The sequence below is a fragment of the Jaculus jaculus genome, chromosome 12, assembly GCF_020740685.1.
Source record: "Jaculus jaculus isolate mJacJac1 chromosome 12, mJacJac1.mat.Y.cur, whole genome shotgun sequence".
NCBI lineage: Eukaryota > Metazoa > Chordata > Mammalia > Rodentia > Dipodidae > Jaculus > Jaculus jaculus.
In genome coordinates this window covers 17,745,952-17,759,517 of record NC_059113.1, presented here as the reverse complement: position 1 = coordinate 17,759,517, position 13,566 = coordinate 17,745,952, and the positions used below count along the sequence as shown (strand labels likewise).

At 49.0% G+C, this 13,566-nt stretch overlaps 1 protein-coding gene across 4 annotated transcripts in view; it reads right to left on the bottom strand.

Moving 5' to 3' along the window:
• Window positions 1-13,566, bottom strand: part of Ptk2b (protein tyrosine kinase 2 beta) — a 151,426-nt gene continuing 137,860 nt past the window's right edge. For all 4 annotated transcript variants that reach the window (XM_045130790.1, XM_045130787.1, XM_045130788.1 and 1 more), the window contains exons 24-31: window positions 12,394-12,519; window positions 6,571-6,717; window positions 6,418-6,453; window positions 6,075-6,099; window positions 4,789-4,835; window positions 4,026-4,163; window positions 3,697-3,777; window positions 1-1,016 (exon numbers count right to left, since the gene is read on the bottom strand). In XM_045130790.1, the coding sequence (XP_044986725.1) occupies window positions 801-1,016; window positions 3,697-3,777; window positions 4,026-4,163; window positions 4,789-4,835; window positions 6,075-6,099; window positions 6,418-6,453; window positions 6,571-6,717; window positions 12,394-12,519 (816 nt within the window). In that variant the 3' untranslated portion in view covers window positions 1-800. The remainder of the gene's footprint in view (window positions 1,017-3,696; window positions 3,778-4,025; window positions 4,164-4,788; window positions 4,836-6,074; window positions 6,100-6,417; window positions 6,454-6,570; window positions 6,718-12,393; window positions 12,520-13,566) is intronic.

Here is a 13,566-nt window from a genome sequence, read left to right as displayed (position 1 = left end):
CAAATGGTAAGGATTTTAATTCCAACCACGAGTGAAATAGAAAGAGGGTCAAAGAATGTTCTTCACAAACTCGAGAAAGGAAAGGAGCAGAGAAAAGGGTGGGCGGGGGAGGAGGGGAAGTAAGAAAAGGAGAGAAGAAAGGTAGAAGGAGGAGGGTGCAGGAAGAGCAGACGGAGTTCAAGGTCCCTTTCTGGCCTCCGACTCTCCGCTTCTCCCCTGTGGCGCTGAATTTGATAACCCGCATTCCCAATGAGCTTGTTCCTGGACTGTGGCCCTTGGCTCTTCGTCCAGACCAAACACACGTTAAATAAATCCCAATATACACTGTACAAAAGAGCAGGTCCAGCCCTCATCTCACCAGCCCCTCTCCAAATAAAGCCCCTCTCTGGTCCCCTCTGTACATCAAGAGGACCTCCCAAGGGCTGAAGAGGAAGGAGAAGGGATAATCTGGCTACCAAATGCCCATGCATAAAGCCATCTCAGCTGTTAGAGGCACAGCTGTGCCCCCCCGCCAATCAGGAAGGCCCCAGCACCCAGGCTGGGGAGGGAGGGAATGGCTGGCAGCAGTGCCCTTCCTGAACTATATGTCACCCCCACCCTATGTCCATGCCCAGAATTCCCTCTGTCCAACTGCAGCCTGAGCAGCACAGTCTGGGGTAAGAATGGGGCTGGGGTCGTGCAAAGTGGCAAGGGACGGACTCCCCTTGGCCTTCCCCAGGAGACCACGCGAGCAAAGGCAGGGCAGGGAAGGTACACGGCAGGTGGGGGTGGAAGACGCAGCCAGGTGGCCCCACTCTGGATCACTCTGCAGGGGGGCGGGCCAGGTTGGCTGAGACCTTGGCCTGGTCTACGGCATCCAGCAGGTTCTTGGCATCCACGGCCAGGGTGTGGGAGGCCGTGAGCATCTGCCGCTTGCACTCCTCGCTCAGAGAGGTCACAGCGTTCTGCTGGGCCAGGCGCATCTTGTTGATAAGCTCTGCCAGGTCCTTGTTGAGTAGTTTCTCAGTCCCCTCGATCTGTGCGGAGAGCACACGGATCAGTCTGGGTGCATGGAGTGTGTGGGCAAAGGTGCTGGCTGAGATTGCAGTTCCCTGAGGGCAACATGTTCCCCACCCTGGGCTGGATCCAACCCTGCGTGCCGGCTGGAGCTCATCTGCAAGGAGTGACATACCAGCCAGCCCAGCCTCACCCCACCGGACTGAACGTGCACTCGCTGCAGCATCCCCTCAAAACTGGCCGGCGGCGGCCAAAGGCAGGTGAGAGGTGAGAAACATTGACCCATGTGTTAGCTGTCTCCGGTCAAACCAAAGATCAGGGATGAGCTAGGGAGATAGTTTAGGCTTGCAAGTGTGAGGAGGGCCTGAGTCTGGTCCCCAGAACACATGCACCAAATGCCAAGCACAGGGGCTACATGCTTCTAATCCCAGCACTGCGGAGGTGGGCACAATAGGGCCCCCAGAGCGCTCTGGCTCACTAGTTTAGCCTAATTGGTGAGCTCCAGGACAGCAAGAGAGCCTGTTTTATAAAAGATGGATCACAGGCTGGGCGTAGTGGCACACGCCTTTAAGGTGGGAGGATCGCCATGAGTTCGAGGCCACCCTGAGACTCCATAGTGAATTCCAGGTCAGCCTGGGCCGGAGTGAGACCCTACCTCAGAAAAAAAAAAAAAAAAGGAAAAAAGATGGACTACAGGTTGGAGAGATAGCTTAGCAATTAAGGCACTTGCCAATAAGACCTAAGGACCCAGGTTTGATCCCCCAGGACCCATGTAAGCCAGATGCTCAAGGTGGTACATGAGTCTGGAGTTTGTTTGCAGTGGCTAGAGGGCCCTGGTGTGCCCAGTCTCTCAATCTGCCTCTCTCTTTCTCCTTCTTCAATAAATAAATAACTATATATATATTTAAAGATGGACCATGTCTGAGAGAAATAGAATGGTCCTCACGTTGTTCTCTGACTTCTACACACATGTACACATTGCACTCACACATAAAACACACACTCACACGCACACACATGTATATAAATATGCATAAGAAAGATTAGGGCCACATTTTAATTTTCAGCGAGTGCATCTCTAGCACTTAGCATGGGGAACACATAGCACTATAGATATCTGTCAAATTAAATGAGTGAATGAGTCCATGAAAATTCATCTGAATTAGTAAATTCAGGAGTCCTTTCAGTCTTTTGGTGGCTCCTGCCCAACTGGGGCCCCTCAGTTGGCACCCAGAGGGAGGCCAGCCCTGCCCCCTCCCTGTCTTGCCTTGAGCAGCCGCAGACATTTGAAACAGTGATGAGATGTACTGTGTGACTGAGAGCTGCAAGGCAGGGATCCAACTAGGCAAGTTTATTCTCAAACAGTTCTGGGGGTCAGAAGTCTGAAATGGGTCCCATGGGGACTAATGTCAAGATGTCCATAATGCTGTGTTCCCTCTAAAGAGAGGAGGGGAGGGTCCGCTCTTTGCCGTTTCCAGCTCTGAGGCTGGGGCCCCTTCCAGAAGGGGGCGTCCCTGTGACTTCTCTGCTGTCTCTGCCCTCCCTCTTGTAGGGGCTCAGTCTACACAGGGCTCACTTGGGGACTTCAATATAATCTCCCTCGCTGATAATCCTTAACTCTACCACACCTGCGAAGTCCTTTGTGCCATGTAAGGCACCATGTGCACAGGGTCGGGGAGAAGGATGTGGAATCTTTGAGACCATTACTCTGCCTGCTATAGGCACTATTTCACTCCAATTTGGACTTGAGCAATAGTTTGCTTTTTTTTTTTTAATCTTTCATTGTTTTTTAATATTTTATTCATATGTATTTATTTATTTATTTGATAGAAAGAGACAGACAGACAGAGAGAATTGGGGAGCCAGGGCTTCTAGCTGCTGCAAACAAACTCCAGATACACGCACCGCCTTGTGCATCTAGTTTACGAGGATCTTGGGGAATCAAACCTGGGTCCTTTGGCTTTGCAGGCAAGTACCTTAACCGCTAAGCCATATCTCTAGCCCTATATTTTATTATTCCTTCTTTCTTTCTTTCTTTCTTTCTTTCTTCTTTCTTTCTTTCTTTCTTTCTTTCTTTCTTTCTTTTTTGTTTGCGTATATGATGGTGTGCATGTGTGTGTGTTTGCACGTTTGTATGCATATGGGTGCACATGTGTGCAGATGCACGTTCCCATGCGTGCACATGCCAGAAGTCGACATTGGGTGTCTTCCTTGGTTGCTCCCCACCTTCTTTTTTTGAGATAGTCTCTTGCTGAACCTAGAGCTCGCTGACTCAGCTAGATTAGCTAGAGACCTAGGGATCCCCCCTGTCTCTGCCCCCTGCCATGCTGAAATTCCAGGCACACACCACCACATCCGATTTTTACTCGGGTCTCCCTTGCCTTGTGTTCCAGTGACATATTTAATCTGAACGCAAGAGGACGGCTAGATAAGGGGAAAAGGAAAGTGTGCCCTTCCTTGCATATCCTCATTCAGGAAGAAGCCCTGGCCATTCCCTGAGACTGGCAACTTTACCACCCAAGCTCAGTCCTCTCATGGCAGCTGCTCAGATGTATTGTGCAGAGCCACCTACAGGGAGCTTTACAGAAAGAAAGGAGGCTGCCCAAGGAGCCTGGGAGGAACTTAACAGGCCGTGGGGCGCAGGCGGAGGCACGGTGAAGTAGCGGCAGATGGAACCCCTTGTGGGATGCGTTCACTCACCTCCGTCCTTGAAGATGATGGCAGGGAAGGCAAGAGATCATCGACACTCCCGATGAGCTTCCGCAGGGTCAGCCCCACATTCTAGGAGAGCGAGGGCAGGCGGCTGTCACCATTTGCCTTTTGAGAAAGCTGTATTCTCCAAGGCAGTGCACTCCTGGGAATGCGCTTGCCTCCTGACGCTGCCTACCTCTGGACTAAACTCCCTGGGGTTCCTTTGTCCCCCTACGATCTGCTGGGCTATCCAATGAGAAGGGGCACAACGCCCTTCCTTCCAGAACTGGGCTGGGGTAGACGTCACCTCCCTCCCCTGTTCCTGGCCCTTCAGTCACCTTCACCACGACCACATAGTCCTCGGGAGGCAGCTTGCCAAGCTCATTCTTGAGTTCCAGCACGGCGCGCACCAGCTCCATGACGTTGAAGTATACCTGGTCGTCGGTCCGGTCCAGGTTGGCTGTGGGCTGGATAGACTAAGGAGAGGCAGATGGCCAGGGACTTACAGGGATCCAGGAAGAAAGCTCCACTGCTACCATTCATGCCCAAGCAGGCCCTCTGGGAGCCTCCCCAGCCTCTAGCCCAAGGAGAAGGCATCAGCTATGGAATCCTGTTGCTCTGTCCTAGAGTGAGGTCTTCCCTTCTGCTTCCTAGGTCATGTGGAGAACCCACTCTCAAACCAGACCCATCTAAACCATCATCTAGCCTTGAGGTCCAGGTCATCTCAAAGTCTCCTAGGTGACCCTCATAGGAAGGAAATACTGAGAACCAGTGTCCCAGAGACAAGAAACCAGTGCCCTTCCCAGGCTACTGTAAGGACAAGAGGTACTGAAAGTTGGGGGGGGGGTCAATAAAAGGAGAGGCTCATGCCTCCAGCCCCCCAGACTGTCAATAGGCATAGGAGTCAGGAAAGTGGCTTGACCCAGCTCAGTCAGGAACCGGCTATGCGGTCTTAGGCACTTCCCTGTCTGCAGTCTCATCTTTACAATGGTGACAGTGGCCTGATTATCTCAGAGAGCCTTTGAGATTTCCAAAGTCCCTGGTGTTCAGTCAGAGCACCAACTCAAGTTCATTACCAGCTTCGGTGGAGCAAACACACACCTGTGCTCCCAGCCGGGGTGGCTTCTGTGGGGGACCCGTGAACTCCGCTGCAATAGGAAGGATAGGACAGAGCATGGATGCCGGTCTCAACACCCTGGTCTTTCCCTATCTATCTACTGATCACCAAACCAGCTCGCCTCCTCTACCCCCAGGAAACTCTAGGGGCCTGGAACCCAAATTCTAGGACTATGACTGAGAAGATGACATCTTGGTGCCCCGTGGCTTTCTAAGACCAGCTCTGTGGTAAAGCAGATAAGCAGAAGTGCGGTGAGTGTGTGAGGCATGCTTCTTGGATGGACAGGGCCTTGTAGCAAAAATAAAAAAGCGATGCTGGCTCTGATAACCCAGGAACCCATCCTCTCCGGGCAACAGGAGCCCTGGTCCCGGTGCAGCAGCAGCTCATGGGATGGATTCACAGGGCTGTGGAATGATTCGTGACACCGTCTACTCCCCTCTGATGTGCAGTGGCATACACAGCTCGGGGCCAGGTGCCATCTCAGTGAGCAGATGGTACTATCAGAGTGTTTTTGTTTCCATTTTTACCCACCCTCAGTACTACCGCCACAGAGCTTTGTTACCCAGGGCAGTGTGCTTCTGATGGAGAATGAGGTTCTTGGCTCAGAAAGGACCCTGGAGCCCAGCTACCTGGGCACAAAGCTAAGGTGAACTCATGAGTAGCTCTGTGATGCCACATGGTCACCTCACCATGTGTGCCTCCAGTCCATCTGTGAGACGGCGACAAAGCGTACCTGCCCCATGGAGTTGCTATGACAGGAAGTGAGCTATCATGTGTGGGTAGGTGCCTGGCTTGTGCTAAGTCCTCTGTGATCACTGTCCTGCTCACCATCATCCCCAGACCACCATCATCAGCCCTGCCTCTCGTCCCTCCCTGCCTTCAGCAGAGGATTCTGGAGAGATCTTTGGGGCTTTGTTTCTTCCACTCCTTCTGGCCTGGAGACCTTGTAAGGACATGGAAGGCTGGCATGGCTAGCTCTTTAATGGTCCCCCATGAGGAGCATCTCACAGGGTGGTGGAAAATAGAAAGCTTTTCAACAAGTGCTAGTGAGAAGAGACCTAAAGCTGTGGTCAACTGGGGGGGTGGGCAGGGAAGAGAGGGGGAGCAGGGGAGTGAATGGTTGGGTGGAGCAGAGAGGAAGTTCCTTCTAAAGTCACGGCAGCCCTCTGCAGATGCAGGATAAAACAAGGCACGTGGTGTGTTTGCGTTCTTAAAATCACAGACACCTTGCTGCTTCCCACAAGGACAGGGGTCCCAGAGGGACACTCACTGTAGCCAGCCTCCTTCTCCGGGGTCTGTAAAGAAGGGAGGAAAGACAAGAGTCACTCGGATGGCTCCAGGGAGCAGCTGATTCCCCTTGCCCACCCTTCTCCCCTGTGTGTTTAGAGACTAGAGCCATGGGTAAGGGGATCTGAGGGCTCGTGATCCAAGAGCGACTTCCTAAGGGTCTAAAGAAGCACCAAGGGTGTAGACCCCATAGGTTTGCAGAAAAGCTGTCTGAGGTTAGTCTAAAGGGCAGGCTTCAAGTGCGCTCAAGAGGCTGCCCTGAGAGTCCTGGGTAGGTAAGGGTCTTCTCAGGTCTTATCTCTAGGAGGCCCCTCCTGATGACTTACCAGTGGTGACTTGTCGTTCATATAAACCATGGGGTCCTGCAGAGGAGACCAAGGCAAAGGACTTAGGGCTTTGGAGTGACATCGTGGAGAATGTATAGCAAGCATTCTCCCCAAGGAGTGGGGCCAGAAGGCGGCCCTGCCCAGTTGACTCACCAGGCACCTCTCCTCCCGCCTCAGCCACTGGGAATCTTCCGCCATCTGCTTCTGTTGCTTGTCCAGGATCTGGCGCATCTTGATCTTCTCGGCCTCCCAGAGCTGCTGGGCCTCCTCTCGGCTGCTGGGCCGGATGAAGTCCTCCTCCTGCAAGGACAATGGATGCAGTGAGCCCTGTCCTCACACCCGGGGCAGGGACGATTTCTGGAAGAGCCCCAGGCGAGCCCAGGACGGCTCTGCCAGCCACTCTCTTCTTGTCTGTTCTTAAACCCGCAGCCACGATTGGGTCTTAGCCTCATGCACATGCCTGGTTGCAGTGTGGTGCCAAAGTCCAGAACACACCCTTTCTCATGCCCTGTGTATTCAAACAATCGCCTGGCCTTTTTTATTTTCAACCGACTGGACTAATATCACTTTCTCAGTTGGCATTTGTGATGGCTGCTGTCATTTAATAGACTCGGCGAGGCGAAGCCAGTCCCAACGTCTTTGCAGCTTGTCTCTACCAAAGTACCATGGAGCCCTGGAACCTTCCGGAAACAGTGGGGACAGCCGGAGCTCTGTACTGCACAGAGCTGCTTGTACCTGGCCATTATGCCTGCCTAGTAAAATGCATTCTTCACTAAGGTAAGAGCTTGGGTGATAGAACCAAAGGTTAAAAGAAACACACTAGCTAAGAGATAAGACTGAGAGTGGAATTTAAAGAACTTTCATTATAAGATAAATACTTTTTTTTTTCTAGCTAGCCCCATCCCTGTCTTCACTCTCCCATGGGGTTCTGGATCCGTTTACCCTTCTCGTTGGTAAAACGGGTGTTGGTATTTTCCTATTTTTCTTCAAACTTCCCAAGGTTCACTTGCATAATGATCTGCTAAGTCCTTCCATACTATTTTGCTTTTTTTTTTTTGCATTTTTTTAATCAGAAAGACAGAGAGAGAGGGGGGGGAGGGAGGGAGGGAGAAAGAGAGGAGAGGGAGAATTGATGTGCCAGGGCCTCCACCACTGCAGTTGAACTCCAGACATGTGCACCCCCTTGTGCGCATATGTGACCTCGTGTACTTGGGTCACCTTGTGTGTTTGATTTATGTGACATCTGGAGAGTCAAACAAACACAGGTCCTTCACAGGCAAGTGTCTTAGCTGCTAAGCCATCTCTTCAGCCCTTATTTTCTTTTTTATCTGCTGCATGTGACCACGTGATTCCAAGACCATGCAGGGCAGCTGGGACTGCTGGAGGAAGAAGTTGTGGATATCCTTCTGATTGTGTAAGAAGCCTTTGCCCGTGACAGGTTCCTGCCAGGACCTGAACGCCAGCAGTTCCTGCTGCGGTCTCAATGGGCCCCTCGATGTTCACGAGTTAGAAACTTAACTCCTGATGCAACAGTGCTGAGAGGGGTTGGGTCACCAGGTCTCTGACTTCATGAAAGAATTAGTGCCAATAGCATGAGAGTGTGTGTGTTATCACGGGGGGTGGTGGTTCCTGATAGAAGGCTAGGTTTGGCTCTTCCCCTCATTCTCTTATGCTCTCCCTCACTCACAGTAGGTTTTCTATTATGTTAGGACCCAGCAAGAAGGCCTTCACCTATGCAGCCCTCAACTCTGCACTTGTTGACCACCAGAAGTACAAGAAATAAATTTCCGTTCATTATAAATTACCTACTCACAAGTATCTTATCACAGTACAAAGTGAATGAAGACAGCTCCCGTCCTTAGGAGTAGATAATCTGTATATTTATTTGTTAAAATGCTTTAAAATACCCATGTAGAGATGGCTTAGTGGTTAAGGCATTTGCCTGCAAAGCCAAAGAACCCAGGTTCAATTCCCCAGGACCCACATAAGCCAGATGCACAATATAGCACATGTGTCTGGAGTTCATTTGCAATGGTTAGAGGCCTTGGCATGCCTATTCTCTCTCTCTCTTTCTATTCTTGCAAATAAATTTACACACACACACACACACACACACACACACGTTGCTTTTTGAGGTCTCACTCTAGCCTAGACTGACATGAAACTCAGTATGTACTCTCAGGGTGGCCTCGAACTCATGGCAATCCTCCTACCTCTGCCTCCCAAGTGCTGGGATTAAAGGCGTGTACCACCACACCTGGTTTAAATTAAATATTTTTAACAAACCATCTCATATACGCACTTTTAGCAAGCCATAATCTTGACTTTTCCACCAGTAAGCTCTGTAAAACACACTTGAGGGGCTGGAGAGATGGCTCAGCAGTGAAGTTCCTTACTTGCAAAACTTAAGGATTCAGGTTGATTCTCCAATACCCACATAAAACCAGATGCACAGGGTGGTGCATGAGTCTGGAGTTTGTTTTCAGTGGCTACAGGCCCTGGTGAACCCATTCTGTTTCTATATGCCCCTTTGTCTCGCTCTTCCACAAATAAATAAATAAAATATTTTCACACACACACACACACACACACACACACACACACACAGAGAGAGTTCTACAGTACAGCTTGAAAGTCACAGTGAGGTGCTCCCCTGTGCTCTGAGCATTTCTTCCAACACTGTTGTTCAATCTAGCCAACAACAATATGTTACGTGGCAGGCATGGGGGTGAGTGCTGGGAGAATAGTCATTTTTTTTGAACAACACAGTGCACATGTTCTCAGAGGGCTTAATAAATAAGAGTTAGGTCAGAGTTTTGGTGCTCTGATTACAACCATGGCATGATGGGACCAGAACACTCAGTTTAGCAGAGTTGAGTAGGTGCCATGACCAGTCTCTTAATGTCACAAAACTGAGCTAAATAAGCCTCTTTTCCATGTGAAGTACCAGCCTCAGGAATTTTGATATGGAAACACAAAATGGTACAAGACACAATGCTGCAAAATGAGGAAATTCTAATTTAAATGTCCCCAGTTAAATGGTAATACCTGTGAATAGTACAGTATGGCTGTCCTGGGCTATTTGTATATAGTGACAAGCAGAAGCATAGGGCCCTAAGTTCTAAATGTAGAGGTGGCATCTAAATATAGAGTTAGCAATGCATAGGTATAAGAAAAATGCAGGGACTAAGGAAGATTAAACATAGGTAGGAGTGATGACTGGACTCATTAAAAAAATAGTCTTTAGATGTTCTGAGACAATTTCCTTCACTTATGTGCCTTGTGTGCCCTGGGTCTCATCCTTACCAAATGTTTTAACAAAAACATACTGGAGGATTAATTCTGATGCCTTCCAGTTTCACATGAAAACTAAAAGGATAAAAACGAGAGCTTCCAAACCTTGAATCTCTTTAGGTGGTTTTGGTGATTGTACATATAAGGTGCTCTCCATAGGACCATGCGTTTGAATTCCCAGCTGGTGGTACCATTTGGGAAGGTTGAAGAACTGTGAGGAGGTACAGCCTCACTGGAAGAAGCGTGTTCTTGACAGTGGACATTGAGGTTTTATAGTCTAGCCCTGATTGCTGTTCTATCTCTCTACTCCCTCCCTATTGGTGTGACTGCATGGCAAAGGCTTCCTACTAAGGCCTGACATGCCTTTCCTGTCATGACGGAGCCTACCCCTTAGAACTATAAGCCAAGTTAAACCAGTTTCCTTTTATAAGTTTCTCCTGGTTGCACATTTTTTTTCTTAGAAACAAGAAGGTAACTAATAGAGCTAGTTTGGCTGAAATACACCCCAGCATTCTTCCTAGCCCAGGGGCATCTACATTTCTTACAAAGAAAGAGGTACTTCTGATCCAAAATGATACTCATAATCTCTGATGCTCTGTACAATTTGCTTTCAGCCCACCCTCCCAGCCTCATTCATTTATGCCTCCAGCCACTGCAAATGAACTCCAGATGCATGTGCTCCTTGTGCATCTGGTTTGCGTGGGTCCTGGAGAATGAAACTGGGATCCTTGGGCTTTGCAGGCAAATGCTGTAACCGTTAAGTCTTCTCTCCACCCCTGGTCTCTCCACCCTAGTCTCTTGCCACTCAAATCTTCCCCATCCTTCAAGGTCCAGATAGAAAACTAGGCATCTGACAGGCATATAACAGGTGAGACTGTCCCTGGCTTTCTTTAGACTGTAAGCTCCTTGAAGGTAAAGCTGCCCATTAGCTTCTTCAGCACCAAGGACAGTGCCCTGTGGTTTGTTGCTCCCTCCCCCCCCCCCCGCCCACTCCCATCCCTCTATGGAGAATCAGTTTACTAATACTTCTTTGGGGACACTTTTTATACATGTGCATAGCTTATTTTTATTATAATCCCCTTCCATTACTTTCCCTTGATCCTCCTCCCCTCCTGCTGGAAACCGTCTTCCCAACTAATCTCGTTCTCTACTTTGACATCTTTTTTGGTAAGGTGCTCAGGGAGGGTACTGGCTGCCATCCTGAGCCATGCTGTAGAGAAAACTGCTTTTTTCCATCTCCAAATCTTTGTGGGGGTCTCTATGATCTCTTTTAAGTATCCCACCTGAAAGAGAATTTCTCAGTGTTTCTGCCATTAAGGCGAAGTTGGTATTTTTAGCCTTTGATTGTTTATTTGAAGAAACGTTCATGATGTTCTTTTAGGCAGATTTTCTTTATGGCAATTACTTCTAAACCCTGACACAAAAGGTCTTTTCTCCTGCTGCGTTCTAACTGTGGGACTGAACAAAATTGTAGTGGGGCAGTGGCGTTTAGACGCAGGCATGCCACCCCTCCAATGTGCTAAACATCTTCTTCTTAAAAGAACACAGTTTTCAGCAAAGCTCCCTGAACCTTAATTAATTATGAATAAAGAGTCCAGGGTGGAGGGCGGGTGGAGAAAATAAACACTGCCTAAATTATAGCACATGCTTAAAATTATAGTTTGATTGTGCTTAAGCCCATGCAAAGATGGAAGTTGATTAGATTAACTTGAGAGAGAAAAGCGGGGTGGGCGGCTGGGGGGATTTTATTTCACAGCAGATCTTGCTGCCTGGAATTCTAAGTTAGGCTCATCTCAAACTTTTACTAAATTAAGAATAACGGCACAGAAGTCTATCATCACAACTGCTGACATTTTCCACATATATTGTAATAAACATGCACTTTTCCCCACAGAAATCTTTAACCACTATGTATCTTGAATCTGAAATATGTACCCGTATAGAATTAGAGCTAAAGTCATAGGGTCTGTTTGGGAATGCAAGTTAATAAAAAGACCAAGAGTTCACGAAGACTGACCACATGAGATCATGGGTTCGGAAGGAGCTGGTTGGTACCAGTGGGCATCTGCTCATAAGACCTGACTGTGTGGTCCATGTAGCCATCAGGGCCTCACCAATCACAGAGGACAAATGGATTGCAGGGGAGGAGCTTAGACCCTCTTCAGCTGGCCCATAGGTCCACATCCTGACCAGCTCCAAGCTCTTTCCTACCCAGCAGCATCTTTTACAACAGCAGCAAGAGGAGCAGCCACAGGGAAGCCCTTTCCCTAAAGACAGACTTAGCAACCAAAGCGACCAGGCAGGAAGGCAGCATGGGGCAGGACCTTCAGGATCCTTTGTTCCTGAGCACCTGCAGGCCTGGCTACGCTCTGCCCACAAGCCTCCACACTCCCATGTGCTTCCTGCCTCCTGTGGCCCAGGAAAAGGGAGAGGTTTTCCCATCGTTAGTCATGGCACCAGAACAGCCAGCGTGTGTCCTCGAGAGCAGAGCCTAGCTTGGCTCTGGCCTCCAGGGAATTTACAGAGGGAAGGAAGGTCACAAAGACCCTCAGGGTCCTGAGTGGCACATGAGAGCATGGAGCACCTCCTGAGACTGTGGACACGGGCTTCCCGGTATCCCGGGCCTGTTCCCTCCAGCAGCCTCCTGGGTGGGCAGGGACCCAGCATGCAGAGCCCTCTTACCCGCATGCTGTGGCGCTTGAAGACATTGTGCCGGTGGAGAGGCGGAGTATGCAGAGAGTTAACAGGAGATGGATACTCCATAGGGCTGGTGAGCGTAGGAGAGCTGGCACACAGACCCTCTGGGACCTATTCAGGAGAAGCAAAGAAGCACAAGACACAGGGACAAGGCAAAAGGGTGGACAATTAGCTGCTACGAACATGGGTACAAAGAAATGCTACGTGAGCACCACGGGGGGACACAGACTTGCTCTCCGGAGCTAATCACGAAGGTGGCTTGGCGTGTCCCTGGCCCTGCTGGGGAGAATGTCAGAGCAACACGGCTTCTCTTTTACAACACTGCTCCCCCCGGGTGCTCTGCGCACACGGACTGCCCGTGAGTTGCTGATCTCCTGAGATCAGGACTTCTACCTCAGGGGCCTTTTGGAAAAGGGTTATGTTTCATAATGGTGATACAAATTGAGATATGATTAGTCTGCAGATAAATAAATACACACACACACACACACAGCTGTCCCTCTGTGTCTGTGGGGTACTAGCTCCGGGACCCCTGGTACATAGCAAAATCTGCAGACATTCTAATCCCTTGTATAAAATGGTGCTATATTTTGTGTGTAACCTGCACATTACCTCCAGCGTGTGTTAACTCATCTCGAGGTTATTGTAAATCATAATACCATGCAAATACTATGCAAGTACCTTTATGTATGTATGTATGTGTCTATATATATATATATATATATATGTATATATATGTATATATATGTATACACACACACACACACATTGTACTGTTTAGGAATAATGAGAATGTCTGCACATGGTCTGTGCAGACATGATATTTTTTGACAAATTTTCCATCCCTTATTGGTTGAACCCAGAGATGCCAACCCAGGGGCACAGGGGATCCACACTGCGTGTGAGCATGTGTGCATATGTGGACATAATTATTTTGATTAAAAATTTATCACCATTTTGAATGTTTCTTTTTTTTTTTAAAAGATGTTTTCACATTCTGACTCAAGACAATATGTTCACATGAAGAGGATTTATCTGTTTATTCTTGGTTGGGCTTCTTTTGACAATGGGGTGTTTCCTTGGCCAGAAATATATGATTGTGGCGCACAGCCTGTCTATAGGAAGCATCAAATAAGCCAGCCCTACTGTCATTAGCTT